Genomic DNA, 26,895 nt, shown 5'->3' on the forward strand with positions numbered 1-26,895 from the left:
TTGTATTTGTTGAAAAGCTCTTTACATCCTGACAGTAATCATTTTAGGAATACAAATGTGCATGTTTTCATCCATTACTATTATGTGAATATTTAGAGCTGGTTCTTCTTCATTATTATCACCGTGGCTTAAAATTTTGCCTATTAAAATTATTATTTCATAAAAAAAACATTTCCTGTTGATTGAGGAGCTGATATATTTAAGGCTGTGTACGTTCCAGTTGTTGTTTTTTCAGAGTTTGTGAAGCATTTTTCGGATATTCTGATGCTCGTTATTGATGGTGGTGTTTTATTAGACCAGGGGTGTCAAACTCATTTTAATTCAGGGGCCACATTCAGTTAAATTTGATCTGAAGTGGGCTGAACCATTAAAATAATAGCATAATAATATATAAATAATGTCAACTCCAAATTTTTCTCTATGTTTTAGAGTGGAAAAAGTTAATTTACATTATGAAAAGGTTTACGTCTACTAACTATTCTTTCAAAAGATGTGAATAACATGAACAAACTGTAAAAAATAATAATAATATTCTGTAAAGAATAACTGTATTCTGTCTCAGTTTATCATTTACACATGTACATTATAACTTACAGATCACAGTGGATCTACAAACACACAAAACATTGAGTAACAGGCAGAATAGTGTTAAAATTATACTTTTCTCTAGATATTTCTGGTTGTTCATATTTGTTCAGATTATTCACTTTTTTTTTTGTGCAAAATTATACTTTGTTTTAGTGTAAATACATGAAAATATTTACATTTACAAAGAGAAACATTTGGAGTTGTCATTATTTATATGTTATTATGATAGTATTTTACTGGTCCTGCCCACTGTAGATTGAACTGGTCTGAATGTGAAACCTGAACTAAAAGGATTGTTAAAATCTTAGTGTAATTTTTGCATTTCACAAATTCATCCCATGGGCCGGACTGGACCTTTTGGCGGGCTGGATTTGGCCCCCGAGTCGCATGTTTGACACCTGTGTATTAGACTAAATGTTACTTGGCTGTTTGGCTACATAAGTAATAAAAAACCTGTTCATGACTGGAGGTCAAGTGGTTACGTTATGGGTTTGCCATGTGACAGTGAATATTTATTATTACCCCGCCCCCCTGAAGGAAGGCAAGGGGTGTTGTTTTTGGTTCGGTTTGTTTGTTCATTAACACTTTAGCCTCAAAACTATTGGTTTAATTCATACCAAATTAAGTTTATAGATTGCCAGTGACCCAGAATAGATCTCATTACATTTTGGGAACAGTAGGTCAAAGTTCACATTTTTTATTATTTTTTAAAATCTTCCCATTTACTTATAATGAGTGAAATATGTGCAAGGGGCGGGGTTTGTTGTGCCTGGCACCACTTGTGATTTATATTTTCTTTTTAGTATCTTATTGTGAAGAAAAATCAAATGGTGAAAAAGACCCTAAAAGGCAGATGGACTTTAACCACACATGAAAATCAATGGATTATGACACGTATTTTACATTGACTGAAACATTAAAATATGACTGTGCACACATATTCACAACTGCTCTCTTTAACAAAAGCATCTGGGGATTGAACTACCAACCCTGCAATGTGTATATGATCTGTTGTACCTCCTAAGAGCCAACAGTCAGGGAGACGTTTTAGTTTTAGTGAAAGTATGATTTTATATTGGATAGTGATGGACGTTATTAAATAAATAAAGGAAATTAGGTTTCTCACAAGTGGAATGGTGCAAATGTTTCTGTGTGTATGTCAGTAGTCAGTTGTCGAAATCATTTTGTACTGTGGGTTCTGATGTATTTTGTTTGGCCAAGTTGAGCACAAAGTGGCCTGGATGTCTCTCTCTCTCTCTGTATCGCTGCATTTGTGTGTATTTGTCTTGGCAGAGTTTGGCCAAAGTGGCTCTGACAGTCTAATCTGCAGCACAGGCAGCCGTACCATTCCTCTAAATCAAAATGAGATAACACAGACGCACACAGACTCACACATGCGGACGCTCGTATACGTACGACCGTCGGCAGCACATTTAAGATGCACATTTAAGAGCCTGAGGTAAAAACCTGGTCTGTCTACGTTACCATCCAACATTATATACACTGACATATAAACAACAGAAGGAGATGTAGGGACGTGAAGTTTAAGAGTGAATAGTGTGGAAAGAAAAATGAGTGGTAGAGAGAAAGCAACGAGACTGAAAGAAAAAGAGATGGAAAGCAGAAAACAGATGGAAATGTGAGAAGAAATTGACATTGTATGGATTTGTTTGCTGGTATTATTTGTGCGGTCGTTATTCATTTATGATATTTTGCTCACGTTTTCCTTTCTTATATCTCATTTAATAGGTCTTATTTATTTTATTTTGTTGTTATTTCTTCCTTTTTTTTTCTGCCCAGCTCACTCAGTTCTGTTTCTAGTTATTGTTACCATTATAATTATCATTGTAGCATACCCCCCCGAATGAAGGATAACACTTTACTGGTGATTTTTTTTTTTTTTATATTTAATGGCAATAAATCCTTCCATCAACCGTAAGAGCTAAATAACACACACAAAAAAAACATATGTAATCACGAAGCACTTACATTTCACATTAGCAAAAGAACTATGAGGATTAGCTTGACTGAGACCTAACAATAAACGTTAGCTTAGCTCGCCAGCGTAACTGACAAATTAATAAACCAGTGAGAGACACAAAATATTCAGTAACGTCTCTACATTTAACACAAACATGTCTTGTGCCTCTTCAGAGGGGCAGCTAATACAAAACCTCATATATTTTATGAAGTTTCCCTTGTTCAGCACCAAAAGGCACCATTCTGCTGTTATGATGCTGGACAAGACAAGTTTAGAAAAAAAAAAAAAAAGAGAGAGAAGAAATGGATGATAGAGGGAGAAGAAAAACACATCGACAGAGATAAGAGCAAGGAAGTAAGGATTAAGTAACAAAACAGAGCATTGTCTAGATTTAGAAAATGATACACAGGAAATTGTATGTTGCTTAGTATCTATATGATGTAGTAATGAATCATATCAGGGATCAGAAATCATGTTCAGTAACACCAGATACTAGTCACAAGGGACGGGTAAGGAAGAGCAGAGTATTGTTAAGCTTGGACGGTATCAGTTTTCCCAAGGGAACTGCAAAAAGAAAAACAGAAAAATAGATTTCCTGTGTAATATTACAGCAAAAGTTGTCTTGTAAATTGTTCTCACCACCTCTGTTTCTAAGACTTTTGTCTGTGAAGCATTTTTGTGATTTTTCAAATCCAGATGAAACCTCGGGTTGGGTCTGTCTGGGGGATTTAGAGATCTGGAGGATGTAGGAAAACTGCCACGCTGTAGAAATAAAGTCTGCATTCAGGTTTATACTTAACCCATAAAGACCCAGTGCTATTTTTGTTGCAGTTCCCAAATTATTTTTTCTATATTTTTTAACTTTTCCTAAGCAATTTAGCTATCACCATTTATTCTAGTATTATGCTCAATATTTTGCATTCTTAAGTGAGAATCAGGTATTTTCTTATATTTAATTTACTGATCATGTAGATCAGTGTTTCCCAACCAGTGTTCCGAGGCACGTAAGTGTGATGTGAGAAGTCATCAGGTGTGCCGTGGAAAATTATCCAATTTCACCTGATTGGTATTGTAAGCGAGCAGTGTAATATAGAAACATACGACTGCATGCACCAGTGATCCACTCTACAACAACAGTCTCCTGTTTCCCTTTGCAAAATAAAAGTGAAAGTGAACTGGCCCAGATGCAGTGCATTCTGTTGATAAAGCCCCACTTACTAGAGATGCATGGATCAGCGAGTTACCTGCGAACCCTTGGGTTGGGGCAGGGGCGGGATACATACTATTATACAACAGCCTCAATCCGGGGATCCGTCCGAGGGGTCGCTGACGCACCCCTCTCAGCTTTCTTGTTCTAAATGCCCCGCGATAGTGTCGCCAGTGCACCCCCGATGTGCCCCCCCCACCCCTCCACACACACACACACACACACACACACACACACACACACACACACACACACACACAAAGAGAGACTCAGAGCTGTTGAGGAAGATTTGTGTGTGTCTTTCGTCAATTCCTGCAAGAATACTTGCTTTGTGTTCTACTAAACATGCCCAGGTTTCACACTGAGTGAGTAAATTGAGACTAGATTTGCGTTATATTTCAATAAATATACTTTTTGTGACTTTTTTTTTTGGTGGTGTGCCTTGTGATTTTTCTAATGTAAAATATGTGCTGTAGCTCAAAAAGGTTGGGAAACACTGATGTAGATGATCATCAAAGCTCAGATTAAAGTTGAGTGTTATTATATAAAAAACAGAGAAAATGGAAGAAAAAGTGATTTTTTTTCAGTCAAATCTATCATTATCTGAACGTAAACCCAGTGTGTCCATCCACTGTCACTGATCAAACTCCATGAATCAATATTGTAGAAGATGACGGTGTTTCCACGTTCACTACAGAGACTCTGAGCGTCCAAATGGGTCATATCTGATGACCGTGAAAACTGCATTTTACACCAATTATTTACATGGATGGATAGGATTAATGGATCAACAGGGTTTTTTTACTTTTTAAATCAGTAAATGATTTGGTCGCCAGTGGATGCTTGGGTCTTTATGGGTTAAAATGATGAGTGAGAAACTGTTTTCTTCTGCGGTATGTAATTCTTTATTAGGAACGCAGAGTCTATGAAAATAATTAGTTCAAAATAATGTTGTTGCACATTCCTGGCTAAGAATATTAATTATATTTTAACTGTATACACTGTAAATGGGATAAAAAGCAAAACAAATAATTATGTTTTCAATTAGAACTTTAACCCTAACAGTTATCTAACAAAAGAACTGATTATAACAGTGTTAAAGTACCTGATTCATAAACAGCATTGATAAGTGTAATAGTTTTGATAAAATCTAACCGATATTCATCTCTACTTGGACTTGGAATCTCATTTTATAAAGTAAAGACACATGTGGTTCAGCTTTAAAATGAATTTATACATAACAATATTAATAATAATTCCTCACATAAAGTTATTTTTGTTTCATATCAAAAGAAGACACAAGACTCAAAAGCATTTGTTAAAGAAAATACTCATCTCAGACTTTATTAAAGGTAAACTGTTGTGTAATTTTCAGTTCTGTACATGTTGAATATTGCACACGTAAAAACACGAACCTTCAAAAACCTACATGTGGATCAGATAAAACAGAAGTGTCTCTCCTTATTTCCCCAGACCTGTTGGATATGCCAGTGTATATATAGGTTTTTTTCTGTCGCTGACAGTAGCAATTTGCTCTGTTCATGTAACTCAGCACGTATTATCGCATGAATTAATGTGCATGTATGGACCGTGTGCGTGGGTGTGCGTATTGTCCACTGTGTTTTTGCCTTCAATGTCATCATCTCCCCTGTGATCTGCGTTCAGTGGAAGACTCACCCACTCAGTAACAATACGCCATTGTCTGTAAGAGGAACAAAGAGCGAGACATGCAGAGTTCACAATGAGGACACTTTAATCAGTAATATAGACTAAAATTAAACACGAAGTCTTACTGTAGGTCCTGTCGCCTTCCATTTACCCTTTTTATGCTGGAACGCCGTGGTCACGCCCAGGTTTACTCTGGCACATGCCGACTGGTACTCTGATGTCGCCGCGGTGGTGGTGAAACGGCTAAAGACAATAGACCTTTGTGTGCACTTAGTCTGCGCTGATGTGACAGCTCACACAATCCCTGGATGTGGCCAGTGTTCGTCAGGTGAACTTCAACCAGTGATGAATGATGAAGAAAAAGCCACTCTGTTATTTTAATTGTTTCCTTACTGGCCCACTGTTGGAGTCTGACAAAAGAGTTGGACTCCTGTTTGATGTAAATGTACGGGGATGTTGACATTTATTATAGTGTGGAAGTTTTCATGAGGATTACTTTGCTTTGAGTTAGTATTTCAGATTGTTTTTTATTTAAGTTTGGTCTTCTGTTACTTTTATAAGTAAAAGTGCTTAATTTTTTTGTTTTAACCCTTTATAGGGCACTTGTAGAAATACTCTAAATTTCACAAGACTTATGTGTACTCTTGTGAAAATTTTCAATATTTTTTTTTGTCATGTAGAAAATCAAGGTCAATGAATTTACCATATCCTCCTAACAAGGTTATCGTTAATGAAAACTAACGAAATGACGAAAACTAGAATTGAAAAATCATTAATTGAAAAAAATAAAAACTATAATTAAAATGAAAAAAATGATAACTAACTGAAATTGTATTGTGTGCTTACAAAACTAACTAAAACATATTAAAATTATGAATAAAGTTCCCTTCGTTTTCATCTTTGTCAATGTCGGATTGATATGAAATCGATTTATTTCCCTCAAGCAATTTTAGCTGCTGGCACCAGATGATATTTAACGGTCTGTCACTTCTCGTCACTTGTGGTTTACAGTCGTCTTCTGATCCCCGCTCTACCTGGAAACTAGAGACTAAAGCTGGGAGAAAGCAGCAGAGTCCTGTCTGGGACTTATTTGAATATGACAGAGAAGAAAAGATATAAAAAAAAAACAAAAAACAAAACTAAAAGTAAACTAAAACTAAGCATTTGGAAAATAACAAAAACTAATAAAAACTAGCAAACCTGCTCTAAAAACTAATTAAAACTAACTGAATTAGAGAAAAAAAGTCAAAACTAAATAAAACTAAACTATAATGAAAAATCCAAAACTATTAGAGCCTTGCTTCCTAAGACCCAGGAAATGTCAGCCAAGTACCAGCTTTTTTTTTTTTTTTTTTTTTAATTATTAAATAAGTGCCTATATTGGAAACATCATGATGCAACAGTTTTTTCAGATGCAGTTTTTAACATTTGTATGGAATGTCCTTTGTGGTGGACAGTTTTCTTTTCTTTTTCTTTTTTTTGTATAAAGTTGTGAAACTCTTGTCCACAAATGTGGACAGAAAACCCATAGCTGGGTCTTAGGAGGATATTTGGTTCCTTGCCCATAAGTGGCAAAAATGAAAATAAAAATCCAAGTACATATATAAAAAAAAAAAAAAAAAAATGCAGAAAAGCACCTGTCACCAGTCACAAGTGTTTGCTCCGGGAGGATTCTGTAGGGTTTCTGTAAATTGGCTTAGAGTCTGGTTTAAACCGGCTCGATAAATAAAGTGTCATGTGATAACTTTTGTTTTGATTTGGCGCTATATAAATAACATTTGATTGATTGATTGATTGATTGATTGACTTTTAGAGTCAAAGAAAAGAAGTGATAAAAACTAGCAGCTGTTGTTTTCTCCACTGGACACAGTCATAAATGAAAAAAACTGAGTTTGATGCTAAAATGGCAGCATTTCTTGTACTCGGGTGAATTTGATTACGAGGCTTATGAAGGAATAAAGTTATTATGGGATGTTATTATCTTTGCTAAGTTGCTGTTCATTGATCTACAGTTCAGACTAAACTATGACAGTTCTGATCTTGTTTGTTTGATTCCAAACAGATCTTTAGTTCAGTTACTTGCAACACAAACTGTACAGAAAATAGGAGATTAGTGGTTTTACTGTGGCTGTTTTCAGTCTAAAAACACAGCTAAGCTAACAGAGCTATAATGTAAACTATCAGCTGATGCAGAATGTGACGATTATAAGACATAGTGTTATTTCGAGTGACTGTCAAAAAAAACATCTATGAGTTTTAGTTTGAAGAACAAAACTTGATAATACCATACAGATGTAAAAATGAGCTTTTTACGTTGTTTTTGTTGTCGCTGTATTTGTTTGTGGTTTTGGTGGTCCAAAGTGTGCTCTGGTTTATGGCTTTGCTCTGTTGTTTATAGCTTGGAATATCATCACTACATACAATATAATCTTGTTAAGCTATGAATGAGTTTTTATCTAGTTTCAGTTTTTTCAGATTTTATGAATGGAGCCTTTATTTGAAGCTGAAAGCAGAATGCATGACATCCGATATTATTTACCCGACCAGTGTTTAATAAAAGTCACGTATTGTACGAAGACATTTTCCTATTGCTCATTATGAACAAATCAAAAACAAACCTGATTGTAGTTTGTGTTGCATTGTCCATTGTAGTTTTCATGTTTTTGAAAGCTGTCTGTGTTATTTTTATTTCAGTCAATTAAATTATTTTCTCTCTGCTAGATTTAGTTTTCATAACAACTCTGCGCTGATTGTACATTTCTTCCTCTATTTTTCCAAATCGTTTCACTCACGGCTTCTCCTTCACAAAAACATAAACAGTCCTTCCCCTATTATACACGTCTTAAATCATTCTGGCAATAAAAAGTGGATTATGACTTCAGATATTTACATTTCTGTTACTTCACAGTCTGTGTTATTTGACTTTTATGATCTATGCAGCCCTTTTTGTATCAGCTAACACTCTTTTACTGTTGATTAAGTTCTTTATTTGATAACAGTCATACACTTTGTTGTCTTTTATTATCCCGCCAGCTTCACAATACACAATTCAGCTCTCTGGGGTCGATCTGCAGTGGGAAACGTGTGGGAAACTCGTCTAAATTCTGGCATCTATTCTGAGCCTGCATTTCCTTGTTTCTCAGACAGAGTCGTAGTTCTCAGACAGATGCAAAGTTCAATGGAAGGACAAATAAATAAGGAATACAAGCTAAAAACGGCTCCTATTCCATTTCTTTATGTTGAAAATAGAACGGACACAAAGAAAGATGGCCTTTTACTGAGGGTTTTTTTCCTACTAAGTGGTCTAAAAGTAAGATCATTTTTCACAGGTGCTGCAGCTGTCTGTTTTATTTCCCAAAGGGTGAGATGTGTCTTCGATGGGAGAAATGATAGAAATCTAATACATTCACTTATTTTACTGTCAGTGGGAACTAGCAGCTCCTTTTCCCCATTTATCTTCATGAATTAGTTTTACGTGACGTCAAAACATTTTAAGTTTCGCACGAGAACGGAATACTTTTCGTATGAATTCTAATAAACATCCAGCTGATAGTGATTCTGTCCTGCAGATAAAGAGATGACATTTTTAAAGGCCATTTGACTAATAACTCCCCGTGCATCTGTTTCTCAGCATGTGTTCACCATGGACCCGACAAATGTGGAGAATGGACGAGGGAAGGTCCCACATGACCCCAACCTCCCCTTCGCTAGTACTTTCAGCGGTAAGTCACATCATGTTTTACATCCGAAGGTAGAAACATATTCGGATCCTTTACTTACTATGACATTAAAAGTAGTCTGTTCAGTGTTTTACTATTATATATATGATGTTTTTGGATTCGTTTTACCGCTGAGTTGATGTCTGTGATGCGTTTTACTGCTGTACATCTTAAATCTACTGCAATGCATCATATACTATAAGTTTGTCGCATTTGTTGGGTTGTTACCCTTGTTTTAGAATAGAATAGAATAGAATAGAATAGAATAGAATAGAGGGTTCTCACAGGGTCTTAAAAAGTCTTAAAAGTCTTGAATTTACAAATCTGCGTTTAATACCTTAAAAAAAAGGATTTTAAAGGTCTTAAATTTCATATGGTAGGTCTTACATTATGGTGCTATAAACTTGTTGGGTGTGTTGTGTTTAAATGTTTCTGTTAAATGTCCAAACTGCAAAGAAAGTAACATTTGTCGACTCAGTTCCACCCGTTTCAACCCGACAATTTATACTGAAATTAGGAACCAATTGATGATTACTTTGCAGGTCACAATGAGAAATGACTTGGAAGTGTGGGAATCAGGGTGCTGAAGTGAATAAATCAATTTTTCTAAATTCTTGGAGTCATGAATTTTTTACCAGTTTGGCTGTGAAATGGGCATTAAATTCTGTTCTAAGTAGTCTTAAAAAGGTCTTCAAAAGTCTTAAATTTAACTTGTAGAAACCTGTAGGAATAGAATAGAATAGAATAGAATAGAATAGAATAGAATAGAATAGAGGGTTCTCGCAGGGTCTTAAAAAGTCTTAAAAGTCTTGAATTTACAAATCTGCATTTAATAGCTTAAAAAAAGGATTTAAAAGGTCTTAAATTTGATATGGTAGGTCATAAGTTATGTTGCCATAAACTTATTTTTGCTGTATTGTGTTTAAATGTGTGTTAAATGTCCAAGCTGCAAAGAAAGTAACGTTAGTCGACTCATTTCCACCTGTTTCAACCTGACAATTTACATTGAAATTAGGAAACAATTATCATTTACTCTGTAGGCCCTGGTGAGAAATGACTCGGAATGGTGGGAATCAAGACGTTGGAGTAAATAAATACATTTTCCTAAATTCAAGGAGTCATGAATTTGTGCCAGTTTGGCTGTGAAATAGGCATCAAATTCTATTGTAAGTAGTCTTAAAAAGGTCTTAAAAAGTCTTAAATTTAACTTGTAGAAACCTGTAGGAACCCTAGAATAGAATAGAATAGAATAGAATAGAATAGAATAGAATAGAATAGAATAGAATAGAACAGCCTTTATTGTCATTGTGCGTACAATGAAATTAGGAGTACAACTCCAGTCAATGCAGCAATATTTACAAACACCAGTGCTACAGAAATAAGAACAGAGCAAATATAAAATTACAAAAACTAAAAAATAATATAAGAAAATATAAGCTAAGATAAAATAAGAATAGAGATTAGTGAAATAAAAAATAAAGCTGGATAAAATATGAATAGGCGCAATTTACAGTATTAACAGTATGTATTACCATGAATAACAGTATGTGTTATAACCATGTATTTCTAAAATGTTTCAAGAGCTCGTAAAACCTGGCGTGTTTCTAGCTAATTTAAGAATTTATTTAGTTTGAGAAGGAGAATTTCTCAGTCTGTAAAGCAAACACTCACATTTGTCAGTTTTCTCAGGACAAGAATGATGAAAAAAATGCAATCTGAGCAAGTACAGTATTTTCTTCTAAGATACAAGGTAATAGAAAAAAAAATGTAATTAAAAATTAAACAGACACCTCAGAAGTGTACAGAAGTGAAGGTTAAATCCACTTCAAACCACCAGATTTCAGAAAATACTCCTGATTGAGCATCTGCGGTTTGCCTCATACTTTTAGAAAATAACATCATTAGTCCTATTAAAAGCTACACAATTTCAGCCTCCTTTCGTCATTAGGTTTTTATATATTAAGACTTTGAAAATGGGGTGATGTTGATATTACTGTAAAAACAAGTGGTACAGAAAAAAAAAGATTTCTTTTGAGCTACTCATGATGGATTCATGAAATTTTCAGGAGTTGTAATCGGTATAAGATGTCTTTAACTTCTGTAATCTCAGCCCAGTCCATTTCCATAGAGAAAAAAATCTGATGTGCTTCACTGTGTCGATACACCAAAAGTTAAAGATGTCTAGTATCTTAGAGCCATTAGAGCTTGCATCATTTGTTTTTCACAGTAAAATAATCAGAATCACTTTTTCAAAGCCCCAGTATCTCAAAAACTATAGAGGATATAAGCCTGATTTTTTTGGTTAACATTATTAACTAATAACATTACTTTCTTAACCCATAAAGACCCAGTGTTATTTTTCCAGCAGTTCCCAAATGAATATTTGTCTCTTTTTAACTTTTCATAAGCAATTTATCACCATTTATTATAATATTATCTTCTGTATTTCATGTTTCTTAAAAAAAAAAAAAAAACAAAACCTGGTATTTTCCCATTTTTAATTTGCTAATCTTGTAGCAAAAAACTGAGATTAAAGTTAATTGCCATAATATCAGAAAACAGAGAAATGTGTAGAAAATCTGACATTTTTAAACAAAATTTATCTTTAACTGAACATAAACCAAGTGTGTCCATCCACTGTCAGTTGTCAGTCTCCATGGGTTTTACTGGTGATACAGTGTTGTCGAAGATGACAGTGTTTCCATGGTAACTACAGAGCCTCTGAATGGGTCATATCTGATGACCATGGAAAGATGAAAACCTGCATTTTGCAGTTGAGTTGGGTCTTTATAGGTTACCCAGCATATTTACCTGAATGCTGTTTTATTTTCTGAAAATATGAGGCTGTTTGGAGATGGTCAGTCAGGAGGCCTGATTGATTTTACACAGACTGACCCTAAAAAACTCTGTTTCATTCCACCGCTGACCATCACTGTCCATGGGAGTATGTTTGTTTAACCCACAAAGAACCAGTGCTACTTTTGTGGCCATTCTCAAAGGATTTTTTCTCTATATTTAGCCTTTTTTAAGTGATTTATCATCATTTATTATGATACTGTCCTCTGCGTTATGCATTTATAAGTGAAAATTAGGTATTTTCTTACATTTAATTTACTGATCATGTAGATGTTCATTAAAGCTCAGAGTAAATTCAAAAGTTATATCAGAAACAGAGGGAACTGAAGAAAAGGTTACTTTTCCCGTACAATATTGCATTAATTGAACATGAATCGAGCATCTCCATTCACTGTTATTGATCCAATACCATTGGTTTTACTGGTGGATCAATGTTGTAGAAGATGACAGTATTTCTACGTTCACTTTTTCAAGTGATTTATCACCATTTTTTATAATATTATCCCTCTGTATTTTGTGTTTTTTTTCTGTGAAAATCCTGTATTTTCCTATATTTAATTCACTGATCGTGTAGATGTTCATAAAAGCACAGTTTACAGTTGAGGGTTATATCAGAAACAAACAAAACTGATGAAAAAGTGACTTTTTCGCAAAGATATCAATAACAGAATCTAAATACAAGCAACTCCATCCACTGTCATTGATCCAACTGCATGGGTTTTACTGGTGAATCAATGTTGTAGAAGATGACAGTGTTTCCACGGTAACTAGGGAGCCTCTGAACATCCAAATGGGTCAAATCTGATGACCATGAAAAGACGACAAACTGTACTTTACATCAGTTATTTACATGTATTTATAGGATTAGTGGATCAACAGGTATTAAACAGTTTAGATCAGTGGATGTTTTTGGTCACCAGTGGATGTTTGGGTCTTTATGGGTTAAGAGAAAAATATGTCGAAACTCTGAAGATATAGAAAACAAAAGCATTGGGCCAAGTGTTAAGTATCCTTTCCAAGTGCAATCATTACCCCTACATTGCAAAATATGTAATAAAATGATGTCAATTTCATGACTTAAACTTGCTTTGACACGTTTGTTTAATTAGAATAAGAATTTTATATTTATGTATCCGTTATCTGTCACTTTTAACAATGAAAAATGAAACACGGACGGTATGTTTCTGCAACTTTCACCTCCAGACCAATGCGATGTTTTGAAATGGTAAAGTTCCCCCTAATAGTCTGGAAATGTACGAAAGTATGTGTCTCAAGGACGTATGCACACACTAAACTGCGCTGACCTGGTTAAATAGTTATGGGTGTTTCTCTCTATATGTCATTAGGTATTTAGGGTTTTGAAAAACTACTGATTTATGTCATTGACAGAGCCACTGGGGGTGGGTGTGGAGACTATGTGTGTCTACATCTGCCCTCCTCCACTCTGCAGCTGGGTGCTCTCACAGTCAGAATTTGTCCCATAATGCATTGAATCTGGCAGGAAACCTTCCAATTAGAGCCAAATCCTCAGTCGTTTGGACCACAGCAGTGACACAAATGCAAAAACACAGAGAAAAACTGTTGGAGAATGTGGATCGGTCTGGAGATATTCAGTGTATAGACCGAAAAAGAAAAAAACAAACAGGAAAAGAGAAAAGGGAAGATAGACATGAGTGAAAATAGTATATAATGGGAGAAGATGTCAATCAGAGTAAGTGACCAGAAGTGTTGGTGTGTCATCATCAGATCCTTCCTGTTCATCCCAATTTTAAAATACTGCTGCCTCTTAACCCATAAAGACCCAGGGCTACTTTTGGGGCACTTCCCAAATGATTTTTTTTCTTTATATTTAACCATTTTTAAGTGATTTACCACCATTTATGATAATATTATCCTCTGTATTTTGCATTTTTCAGTGTAAACTATGTATTTTTACCTCCGCCAAGGAACAGCAGAGGTTATGTTTTCGTCAGGGTTCGTTTGTTTGTCTGTCTGTTAGGAAGATAACTCAAGGGTCAGCTAAGGGTCAACGAACGTCTTGAAACTGTTACAAGACAAGGAGGCACAAAGTGTTAACAATGGTGATAGTTTCTCTCCCAAAGATGTAAGTTTTAGGACAAACTCCAAGAATAATTTAAAATTGAACTATCAAGAATCTAGAGAAGCACTCGGAGAGCGCAGACCTCCACCCAGGTAGAGTAGTCCCCCCCCGATCACCACTAAAATGTAATCATTTGTTCCTTGTGCCAGTATCAACATTTCCTGAAAATTTCATCCAAATCTGTCCATAACTTTTTGAGTTATCTTGCGAACAGACAAACACACAGACAAATTCCGATGAAAACATAACCTCGTTCCACTTGGCAGAGGTAATAATGGTACCTCAGTAGAACCAGGTCACTACTGATGTGGTTAAGGTTCTCTTACATCCCATTAGAAGTAACAACGTCAACTTTACTGATGCAGACTAATCTCACTAAGAAGCTTCACATTCTGAAGAACACCCTCCGTCCTTCAACTCTTGGGTAAAAGCTCACTCTTGAAATCTACAAAACATTAATTACCTCCGCCAAGGAATGGCAGAGGTTATGTTTTCATTGGGGTTTGTCTGTCTGTTTGCGAGATAACTCAAAAAATTATGGATGGATTTGGATGAAATTTTCAGGAAATGTTGGTACTGGCACAAGGAACAAATGATTAAATTTTGGTGGTGATCGGTGGTGGTGGGGGACTCTGCCTTGGCTGAGGTCTGTGCTCTCCAAGTGCTTTTCTAGTTTCCTATATTTAATTCAATGATCATGTAGATGCTCATAAAAAAGAGTAAATTCTAAGGTTATTATACTAAAAACAGAAAAAACTGAAGAAAAAGAGGCTTTTTCAGCAAAAATATCAAGAACTGAAATTTTAAAAAATATATAAAAACTATAGAGGATATAAGCCTGAATATTTTTTGGTTAACATTATTAATTATTAACATTATTTTCTTAACCCATAAAGACCCAGTGTTACTTTTCCAGCAGTTCCCAAATGAATTTTTCTCTCTATTTAACTTTTCTTAAGCAATATATCACCATTTCTTATAATATTTTCTCTGTATTTTGTGTTTCTTGAAAAAAAAATCTGGGATTTTTCCATGTTTAATTCGCTGATCTTGTAGCTATTCATAAAAACTCCAATTAAAGTTAATTGTCATATAATCAGAAACAGAGAAAAATGTAGAAAATATGACATTTTTAACAAAATTTATCTTTAACTGAACATAAACCGAGTGTCTCCATTCACTGTCATTTGTCAGACTCCATGGGTTTTACTGGTGAATCAATGCTGTAGAAGATGACGGTGTTTCCATGTTCACTACGGAGCCTCTGAACGTCCAAATGTGTCATATCTCATTATGATTTAAAGCTGAGAAACTGGATTTTACCTCGTCTTTATGGGTTAAACATTTTTATTACATATAAATAAGACTCATAAATGCTGTTGCTTTTAGAAAAGCACTCCGGCTTTTACAGTAAAATAATTTCCTGTTTATATAATCAAAAGTAATGTTTGGATTTTCTGAAGTGGGGCTGTATGAAGTACTTATCTACAGTCAGCACATACCTCCACTGTTGTCCAGGTTCAGAAAACACTCTATCCTGCAATGTTAGAAAAAGAAAAGTAAAGTAAAGAAAAAAAAAGCTTTTGCCTCCCTTTTTGGATTTGCTCCAGAGTTTTTTCTGTGGCTCATTCACTACCCTACCACGAAGGCTGGGGAAAATCAATATAACCTTGAGAATGAGAAGAAAAGCAGTGATTTTACCTGCAAAACAGCAGCAGTATGTGCCTTTTAGCATTTGTGTGAAATGTTATGTGTAATGTATTGATATAATTGGAGTATCTGGTGCAGTTTTTGTATATGTGTTTTGTTTTAAGTAACAGTGGAGCTGTGGTTCAAGATAAGTCCATAAGTCCATAGAGTCCATAAGTATTTGGACAGTGACACAAATTTCGCAGCTTTGGGCTTAACAAATATATTGTGTTCATTCAGGAATTACAACCGTGACATTACTTGAACTGTTATTTATCATCAGATGCCAACAGGATTTGTTTCTTATGGAGCTGAAAGTGATCATATTTGGACAAAAGGGATGTGATTGCAGGAGGTTCGATGTGAGCTAGATTTATTTATTTGAGATTTAATTTTGTAAAGATAGTTTTTTTTGTTCCAAGAATTTTCCTCTTGAGCTACCCCACTTGAATAGTACAAATGATTTTAAGCAATATTTATAACAAAACAAGCTACATTGTTGGAAAATGAGTACAGCGGACAGAGTAACTGTTTGAACTGTCAAGAAATTTTACTTGTTTTATGCAGTTTTTCTTATAAATATCTATTGAGTCATTACATCTTCAGAAGTAGATAAAAAAAATCTTACTATGAAGACTTGAAACATGTATATTCTGCTTAAAATAAGAATTTTAGCATTCTGTAATCCTTTGATAATATTTTCTTATTTTAAGAAAACATGAGAAGTGCAATTTTCTTATTGCACTGACAGATAATAACCCTGCCCTGCCTCTTTTTGTTGTTTTGGTTTGTTTTACATGACTACACCACTACCAGTCTCCGCTACCAAATTTGTCAATTCTTTTAATCCTGCACTGTAGTATTTATTTATGTATATTTATTCATTATTATTTTTTAGATTTTTACTGTTATTATCAGATTTTATTATTATTATCTTTAATATAGGATTCATTTTATAGGATTTTACCATGTACATTGCTAGACCTGAGTACTGATTTCATTTCATGTATACACTACATGTAATGACAATAAAGTGAACCTTGAACCTTGAACCTTGAACCCTGCCCCCCAAAGGGTAGGTAAGGGGTATTGTTTTTGGTTCGGTTTGTTTGTTTGTTAGCACTCTAGCAGCAAAACTATTGGCTGAATTCATACCAAATTTGGTTTATAGATTGCCAGTGACCCAGAATAGATGTCATTACATTTTTGGAAAAATAGGTAAAAGTTTCAATTTTTATGATTTTTTTTTTTATCTTTTTTTTTTCTCCCCATTCACATATAATGGGCAAAACTTCACATGTCTGTAGCAGCAAAACTATTGGTTGAATTCATACCAAATTGGGTTTATAGATTACCAGTGACCCAGAATATTTGTGATATTCTGGGAAAAGTAGGTCAAAGTTCACATTTTTTATGAATTTAAAAAAAAATTTCTTCTCCTATTTACTTATAATGGGCAAAATTTCACATGTCTATAAAAACACCAATTTTGTTTCAATTCACTTCAAACTTGGCACATATATAGAGGCAGTTGATATGCTTACATCAGTACATGCATGGACATGATGACATCAGCTGGATCAATGCCTGGCACCACTTGTTTTACTTGAAATAAGACATTTTAACCCAATAATGAGTTTAATTTTCTTAGTTTTGTGCAGACATTTTTTGCAGTGTAAACGTCAGTATAGAGCAGACAGCTTATCACAAGTCTGTCCTTGAGTGAATATGACTTGTGGCCTCATTATCACACTTCTATCTCTAACCATGACCCGTATAGATTTCCTTCTTATGGATCAGTAACATAGAAAAAACAAACAGGCTTCTGTCTCACACTCATGCAATTTTCATCATTTCTTTGATGGAAACGAGACGGCGGCGACATTCTGATGTGGTATGGAATGAAGAAAAGCTGCCGTTTTCATCAGATATTGACCCAATTTGTTTCTCATGATAATCTTCCAAAACACACAAACTTTCAGTCCCAGTCCTGTCATCAGCTGTTACTGCTTGTGTTTCTGTTTGTTTGTCTGTGACTCTGACTCAGTGTGTGGTTTCAATACCGAGTTATTTTGCAGCCAAATAAGACAAATATAACAAAGAATTGACTTACACCCATGAGGTCAGCGAAACAGTACGATTACTTTTCATTTGTCTCTGTGCAGGGAAAAATAAATACATTTAAATGGAAGCAGCATCTGTCATGAGTCGGGCAGGTGTAGCAGTGATTTCCGTCCTCAGCTGATTCTGTGAGTTTCCTGTCGTAGCCGATGACAGATAACTACGGCTGCTAAAGGTTTCCGAGGTTCAGGCAAAGAAACTACACAGGAAAGATTGAGGGTTTTATTTCTAATAGCAGGAAAGTCATTTTGTTTGAAATTAAACTCCAGTTCTTGTGTCGGTTTCAGTCTCGGTGGAGGATGTTGTGTAGGCTCGGTTTCAGATTACTCTCCCGGTGTGTTTTCTACTGGATCGGTTCTAGTTCTTCCTCTGGCTTATTTTCCACAACCACATTATTTTTTTTTGTGTCATGCTTGATTTCCTTGTATTTTTCTATGTTCCAACATTTTTTTAATTTTCTATTATTTCTTTTTCTTTGTTACCACAGACTTGTTTTTTTTTCTACTTTAAGCCTGCATTTGTACTCTTTCTGTCTCCAGGTGGGGAGTTGTACACAGGACTGACGGCAGATTTTCTTGGAAGTGACCATGTGATCTTGAGGACTATGGGAGGACGCTCCACCATGAGGACAGAGACCGACCAGAAGCTTCTACACGGTAACATTTCACAGTTTTAATCTTAAGCCACTTTTACACAGAGATCCTGGAAATAAGGTGAGATGGTGATCCCACCTTTTTCCACCACTGACCAATTTCCACAGCCAAACCAAAGGAGTAACAGAGGTGAGACAGGCTGGACATTTACACAGTGGACCTACCTTCCAGAATCAAAGGGGTGATGACGCAGCGCAGCATGTAGTGCTTAGTTAGTTTATTTCAATGATATATGCATTTGAAAACAGCAGAAGAACAGAATAATAATACGATTTGACTGAAAAAGGCTCAGGCAGAAGCAAAGCTTATTAATGCTCGCCTACTTTACAGCTTAAGCTACACAATACATGGTGTCAAGTAGAAAGAAAAAATATATATACTGTATATTCATTGATATATTTTTGTTTTTGTTTTGTTTTTCAATTACAGCTATAACTCTCAAATATAGATGCATACATTTGCCTTAAGTCAGGAGTAATAAACATTATTCTTTGTTCAGTAGTATTACACTCACACTTCCTCAGTTAGTAGTATTACACATATTTTACTTCAGTCAGGAGTCAGGAGTATTCCTCTTCAGTCAATAGTGTTGCACTAAAAGACCCCCCCACCCCCAAAAAACCCCCAGAAAAACTATGCTTTAAAAATAAATTTTTATAATGACATAGACTCCAGCTCAGATATCATTCGTTCGAAAAGGTTAACATCATAAAAGTTGCATATTTGATCCAGATTAGCACCAAGATAATTATGAGTAAATACGACTGTCTCCTTAAACTCATAGTTTTAAATGGGAAACTTTTCAGCTTTAACATGTACACAGTGAAACTTAAAGATTACAGGGCACAAACATAATAGAGCACATGTTTTTTTGCTTTAGATGGACTTTCAAAGGCAACAGTAGAAATGAATCTAAAAGTGTATGTCTTCGTCTTTCTGATGAACTGTTTTGTTATCTTGTTTTCTCTGCAGACCCTAAGTTCATTGGAGCCCACCTCATCCCAGACAACGACGACAGAGACAACGATAAAGTGTATTTCTTCTTCACGGAGAAAGCGACAGAAGCAGGAGACAGAGAGGGCGCCATACATACACGAGTCGGGAGAGTGTGTGCGGTGAGAACCTTTATACCCTATCATCCAAATCAGTGCAGTTCCAAACCCAGACGGTATGTTAATGTGAAGTTTGTGTTGGAATCTCTGTTGTGTTCGGAGGCAGCTGTTTATTCACATTAACTACTCCCATTAGCTGTAGTTGGTTTTGCAGCTGTAGATAAGCTGAAGAGAGTCAAAAAATATTTTGGTATCTGGCACTTTGCCAGCTTTTTAAACCAATAGTAAAAGAGAAATGTAGACATATTTCCCCCCAGGATGTATTTAATGATGACCTCAGATAAATGCAAAAAAAATTATACTCTTGCTCTGTGCCATCCCAAAATTAATGAAATTTAAATAAAATACTGGGGCCAAAAATAAGACCAAAATTGGGACAGGAAAAGCTACCTACGTGTCAGTGCATTTGATCTGAAAACATGGCTGGAAATGGTCTTATATAGCACAATAAATAAAGACACTGTGTTAAATTTAGTGATCCTAGTGGCTTTTCTAATCCAAATGTGGGATTTTCATGAATCTCAGACTCATTCCAGGTTTTGTATGTAACCCATCGTGTCCACTTGCGTTACATGCAGAACCTGCCCTGTTAAACACACATAAATTGCGAGTGATTTTGTAACAGCAGTCATTTTTGTGAAACACTCTGCCTTGCATAATTAGTTCGATTCCCAAAATGTACCTGTGAGAGAATAAAGATATTAAAAAAACTAGTTACGTATAATTATCATGTCCATTTTACTGTTACATGCAGATTTTTGTATAAAAAATAATCTAAAAAAAATATAAGTGTGTTTTATCTGAAAAATAGTTTCTCTTTTATCTCAGTAAATATTTATTTTTAAAATAGACCCAAAGTGCTTCCAAACTTGCTTCATAACATTTGTCTACATCTGGTTTGAATTTTTAGCCCCCATGTTCTGTTTTTAGGGACCTGTTTCATAGAAACACCCATATCAGAGTGTTTCAGACTTTGTATTTTTGCTCTACTTACTTGTATGAAACCTCCTTTTTTTTTTTTTTTTTTTTTTTTAACAACTGTACTCTTTGCCCTTTGGTTTTTCATCCATAGCTGTATTTAAAATGCATCGTAATCTTGCATGACCCAACCCCCTAGAGTGGATTTTCAGTTATTAAGTGTACTTCCTTGTTGCCGTGCAAAAGCCCAAGGAATAAGACGTCTGTGAGGATGCACTGCCTCTTGATGAAGAGGGTGCGGAGTTGCGATCTGGGAGAGTGGGAGTCCATTTGAGCCTTTCCTGTCTTCTGGAAAATCTGTTATGGATCTCAAGTTTTATATGAAAGCCAGTGCCAGGCTTCTAAGTGTGATGTATAGACTCACACTACCACTGAAGTCCATCTGAAGACGATTACATGTGGAGAACGACTGCAGAGAAACGGCAGCCTGCAAAGAGACAGCCATGTGATTTAGAGGTCTTGTTCTACATGGTCACATATTAATGTCTGCAGGATTAACTTCTCAAGATTGAAAGTAATGGTTTTAGGGGTTTATTCTTGTTCCAAACACTCTTGGGGAAAGGAAAAATGTCTTCTGGGACCATCCAGCATCAACATTTTCCCAAAGGGCCACGAAAGCAACACAATATTCAGAGGATTGCTGTTCCGTCCAAAACACACACAGCTGTCAAATTGTCCAACTGCGGTCCATCTGCTCTGCGTGTTCTCTCACATTCTTTCACGCATTGATTTGCCTTATAAAACCATATGTGTGTTTTATACGCCACACGCAGATACAGGTATCCATACAAGCAAACACACGCATACACACAGCTGCTATATTAGACGGTGCAGGAAAAATGTTCACAAACTCCAACACGAAAATCCCACCTAAACCCTATAACCCTATCATTTCAACATTCTCCGTCCTCTTCGGTTCCATCTCTCCACTTATTTCTGTCTCATATACATATGATAGCGTTTCCTCTGCAGCACTTTTTCTCCCCCAGGCAAATATAAATAGTTGTCATCACTTCTCCAGTCGTGCTTCTTGCCAAGGAGGCAATTATCGCCACAGATCCTCATTACACACACATAAAATATCCACGCATGTCCTCAGAGTCTTCATTGCACAAGTTGCCATAAGGTGCTGTGTCTTTTTTTTTTTTTCTAAACTCATTATGCGTCTGTATCTTTCAGTATCCGTTACAGTACATTTGGGTTATTGTTAATGATTGCGACAGACTGGATTTGAAATTAAACAATGACTGTAAAAGTATGAGGCAGCCTGCGAACAGACTGAAATAATTTGAAAACATAGTCTAGTTCATAAAAAATAGCCATAAGTTTTCCCTGATTAATCAAATAATTAAGTAAAATGAGTTTATATGGCACAGACAAAAAGTACAATGTGCTTTACAAGGGTAAACAACATAAAAAAATGGAAATAAAAATAAGTCTTTAGCTGCTTTTAAACCTCTGCCCCATGCTAATAACATTTTTGATTATTAATCATTTGACTTTTGTTATTGCAAATAGGAAAACATTTGGTGCATGTGTGTGTTTTAACTCAGAATTCAAATTTCAAACTCATTTCCCATTAGTCTGAAATAAGCTGTGTGTGCAAAATATTACCACTGCTTTAAGGACAAAATGCCTCCACTGAAACCAATTAAAATGACAATTTTTGCTTTTATGACCATTAAATTCCCAAATTTTTATTTATTTTTTTGTTTTTAAACACAAAATAAATAAATAAGTCCAAGAATTCATACTTGTGTTCTGTTGTAGAGTATTTTCAACCTAGGGTTAGGTCTTTAAATTTTAAAATTGTAGTGTTTTTTCATCATTTTCAGTAATTTTTTTTTCCTTTGGGTAGGGGGTAAGCACATGCTTTTTTCATGGTTTTCACTACATGCTCTGTTCCTCTGTTGAAACAGGCCTCTAAAGGTTAAAGGTTAACCCATTGTATTGTCCCCATAACGGAATTCAGGCTTGGATTTTACCCAAATTTATTTATCCTAACACATACAGCACCTAGCGTTAGCAATTAGCATCAGCACATAGCACGGATTAGAAGCAGTGAAAGCACTTGGGTTCCAACTTTAGATCATCAGCACCGTGGTCAATGATACTGACGGGAGAATTAACCTAAATGTACCAATTTTTACCTTTCTTTAAAATCTCCCAGACTGATCTCATGAAATCGCGTTGTATGTCACACCAGTTCTTATGGCTCTATTGGTGTGCTATATGTACACATTTTCATCCTTTTACATGTTATTCAACGCCATTTGATCACGTGTCAATTTCCGTCAAGATCTCCAGTTTACATGTCCGTAACCGCTAACCCTAACTGCTCATCATGTGGTATTTGACAAAGTGTGAACATACACGTGGAAATCTTATAATGCGAACAGATAACACGCCACTTAAAAGTGGTGTGTATATTTATGCAATTCATAGTATCATGTTGGATCTCCGTTGAGGCTGCAGCCTTAAAAGTTTGCTTGCAACAGGTTTTTACGTGTGTGCATAGACCAGACAACCAGTTTAGCCAAACAAACTGACGAATGAGAGTCTTGTAGGTCAGGCTGACTGTGCATCGTCCTGTATCTAACTGTGAAAATATTAACTAGATCCTGGACATGACAAAGAGCCAGTTAACTGAAATAAGTAGAGGGGTGACCTAAGACCATTTATTTGACCTGTAGTAAGTAGTCTTCCAGGAGCATTTCCAATCGCCTGCAAACCATCAAGGACAGGCTTACTAAGTGATGAAAAAAGTGCATTACAATAATTGCTACCAGATGATATGAGGACACGTATGATCATTTTAGCTCTGCGTTAGAAAGCGCGGACCTCAGTTTACTCATGTTTCTAAGGTGGAAGAAGAAAGAACCAGACGGCTGCTTAACCCATAAAGACCCACAGCTACCTCTGTGGCACTTTCCAAATAAATTTTTCTCTATTATAACTTTTTTCAAGTGATTTATCACTATTTTTTGTAATATTATCCTCGGTATTTTGTGTTTTTTCAGTGAAAATCATGTATTTTCCTATGTTTAATTCACTGATCGTGTAGATGTTCATAAAAGGTTATTTTAAACTATTTCTTTGTCTTTTTTTTGGGCTTTGAGTGGCTGGGGGGGTTGACATTCAGGTATGGCAGTCAATATCTGTTCTATATTTTTTTTTTACCTCATGCTGCATCACTCTGTCTAGCTAAAATGTAAAAAAAAGAAAAGTAAAAAAAAAAAACAAAAAAACTCAGTTTAAAGTTGAGGGTTGTTATATCAGAAACAAACAAAACTGATGAAAAAGTGAGTGTACTAATCAAGTCGTATCGGCTCAGTGTCACATTTAACCCATAAAGACCCAGTGCTACTTATGTGGCAATTCGAACATAGTTTTTTTTCTCTATATTTAACTTTTCTTAAGTGATTTATCGCCATTTATTATAATATTACCCTCTGTATTTTGTGTTTTTACAGTAAAAATCTGGTATTTTCCTGTATTTCATTTACTGATCATGAAGATGTTCTTAAACGCTCAGATTAAGTTGACAGTTATTATATCAAAACTAGAAAAGCACTCGAGTGTGGACCTCAATCAACCTCCAATCACCACCAAAATTTTATCATTTGTTGCTTTTGCCAGTATCAACTTTCATCAAAATCCGTCCATTACTTTTTGAGTTATCTTGCAAGCAAACAAGCAAACAAACAAACAAACATCCCCAATGAAAACATAACCTCCTTGGCAGAGATAAAAAGAGAAAACTGCAGAAAAATGGACTTTTCCAGTAAAATCTATCATTAAGTGAACATAAACCCAGTGTGTCCATCCACTGTCATTGATCCAACTCCATGGGTTTTACTGGTGAATCAATGTTGTAGAAGATGACAGTGTTTCCATGGTAACTACAGAGTCTCTGAAAGTCCAAATGGGTCATAGCTGATGACCATGTAAAGATGAAAAACTGTATTTTACACTAACTATTTTAACTTATTAATAGGTTTAGTGGTTCAGAAATGATTAAGTATTTTATATCAGTGGACGGCTTTGGTCACTGGTTGCTGTTTGGGTCTTTATGGGTTAATATTTGTCAAACGACAGAAACTGATCAGAAATAACCTCTGATTATTCAGGCTGTTGTGGCTTGTTTTTGGGGTCACATATCGGTTGTAGCTACATCATGTCTGCACATTCAGAAAATCTGCTCTAAAACTTTGTAGATATTTAACATTGGGGCCTTATCTATAAAAATGTCACCCAGCCCAGTGTGGGGGCACATACCTTCAGTCACCCTCAAAAAACATTTACGTCAGTCATTGTTTCATATTAAATCCGCTGCAAAACTATAAAAATGTGCCGATGGAATTATCAGAGTTTGGTGCAGCTGTGTTTTATAGATTATGGGAATTTCTGTCTTCTCTGCCAGAATGATGTCGGAGGCCAAAGAGTCCTGGTGAACAAGTGGAGCACCTTCATCAAAGCCAGACTGGTGTGTTCGGTGCCAGGACCTCATGGTATCGACACACACTTCAACCAACTAGGTGAAATTTCACACAAATGCACATGTTTTTACACTTGCACGCTTTCAAGGACTTGCATATATGTAAATACATGCACAGACAAGCCTACAGTCATGCATATAATTTATAAAACATTCATTCGTACAACACATGGACACAGATTAACTGGTCTTCTCATAAAAAACAGAGGATGTTTTCTTGCTGAGGACCAAGGATGAAAGAAACCCAGATGTCTACGCAATTTTCAGCACCATCAGGTAAAGATTTTTCAACACAGAGTATATTTCATTAGATTAGACAGAACTTTATTGATCCTTTGGGCAGTACCCTTAGGAAACTGAGGTTCCAAAAGCAGCACAACACTGAATATACATCCAAAAAAAAAAAGAAATACAATAACTTTTCTTTTTTTTCTTTTGTTCAGACAAAAAAAAGAAAAGTATAATTACATTAACAGAAGACAAAATGAACATCATTAGCCAAATACAATAACTATGAAAACAGTAGTGACAAATTGCACATAGGAAAGTACTAGTAGAAACAAGTGGCAAAGTAATAATAATAATAATAATAATAATAATAATAATAATAATAATACTAATAATCATAGTAATAATAATAATAAGTAGCTTAGTATGTTAGAATATTATAATATTATAGAATGCACAATATGTATATGCATATATAGTTTAATAATCACAGAATAAAAGTACTAGTAGAAACTAGTAGACTAAAAGGCTTTTTACTTTTAAAATTTTATATTCTCCTTCGAAACTCTGCACTGCAACTCTTACTTTAATATGTGTGTGTGTTTATGTTTTTGGGTTTTATGTGTTGTTTTCTTACTTGCTGTTTTTAATCACCTTTCACATATTTCTTTAATAATGTTTTAAATGTGTTTCTTTTTCCCTTGTTGTATTTCAATGTCCTGTGTGAAGCACCTTGAGTTGCCTTGTTGCTGAAATGTGCTATACAAATGAACTTGCCTTGCCTAGAAACAAGTGGCAAAGTAGTAAATAAAAGTAAAGAAATGACAACATAGTTTATTTATTTGGTCACTGAGTCCCTTTATATCTTCTAGTCCTGTTGCTTATTATGTTAGAATATTATAATATTATAGTAGTAATAATGATAATAATCATACATTTTATGTGCAATGCATTTTACATTTGACACCAAAATTCAAAACAATACAAAAACAACCACAGAAACAGTAACACAGTATGTATATATCGTTTAATAATCACAGAATAACAGTACTAGTAGAAACAAGTGTCAAAAGAGCAAATAATAATAATAATAATGATAATAATAATAATAATAATAATAATAATAATAATAATAATAATAATAATAATAATACGCTTTTTACATTATATTATAATAATATTGTATGCACAATATGTTTATGTATATATAGTTTAATAATCACAGAATAAAAGTATTAATAGAAACAAGTGGGAAAGTTGTAAAATATAAGTAAAGGAATGACAATATAGTTACCTCTGCCAAGGAGGTTATGTTTTTGCCAGGGTTTGTTTGTTTGTCTGTCCGTTAGTGTGCAACATAACTCAAAAAGTTATGGACAGATTTTGATGAAATTTTCAGGGTTTGTTGGAAATGGGATAAGGAAGAAATGATTAAATTTTGGTGGTGATCGGGGGAGGGGGGGGCCCACGGGGGGGGGGGCACTGATCAGCCTTGG

At 35.1% G+C, this 26,895-nt stretch overlaps 1 protein-coding gene across 2 annotated transcripts in view; it reads left to right on the forward strand.

Annotated features, from left to right (window-relative positions):
- The window catches only part of sema3bl (sema domain, immunoglobulin domain (Ig), short basic domain, secreted, (semaphorin) 3bl), a 158,346-nt gene that overhangs the window by 108,197 nt on the left and 23,254 nt on the right, over window positions 1-26,895 (forward strand). For both annotated transcript variants that reach the window (XM_030139526.1, XM_030139527.1), the window contains exons 5-9: window positions 9,076-9,166; window positions 18,470-18,586; window positions 19,556-19,698; window positions 25,097-25,211; window positions 25,378-25,447. In XM_030139526.1, the coding sequence (XP_029995386.1) occupies window positions 9,076-9,166; window positions 18,470-18,586; window positions 19,556-19,698; window positions 25,097-25,211; window positions 25,378-25,447 (536 nt within the window). The remainder of the gene's footprint in view (window positions 1-9,075; window positions 9,167-18,469; window positions 18,587-19,555; window positions 19,699-25,096; window positions 25,212-25,377; window positions 25,448-26,895) is intronic.

Source organism: Sphaeramia orbicularis, chromosome 7, assembly GCF_902148855.1.
Source record: "Sphaeramia orbicularis chromosome 7, fSphaOr1.1, whole genome shotgun sequence".
Classification (NCBI taxonomy): Eukaryota; Metazoa; Chordata; class Actinopteri; order Kurtiformes; family Apogonidae; genus Sphaeramia; species Sphaeramia orbicularis.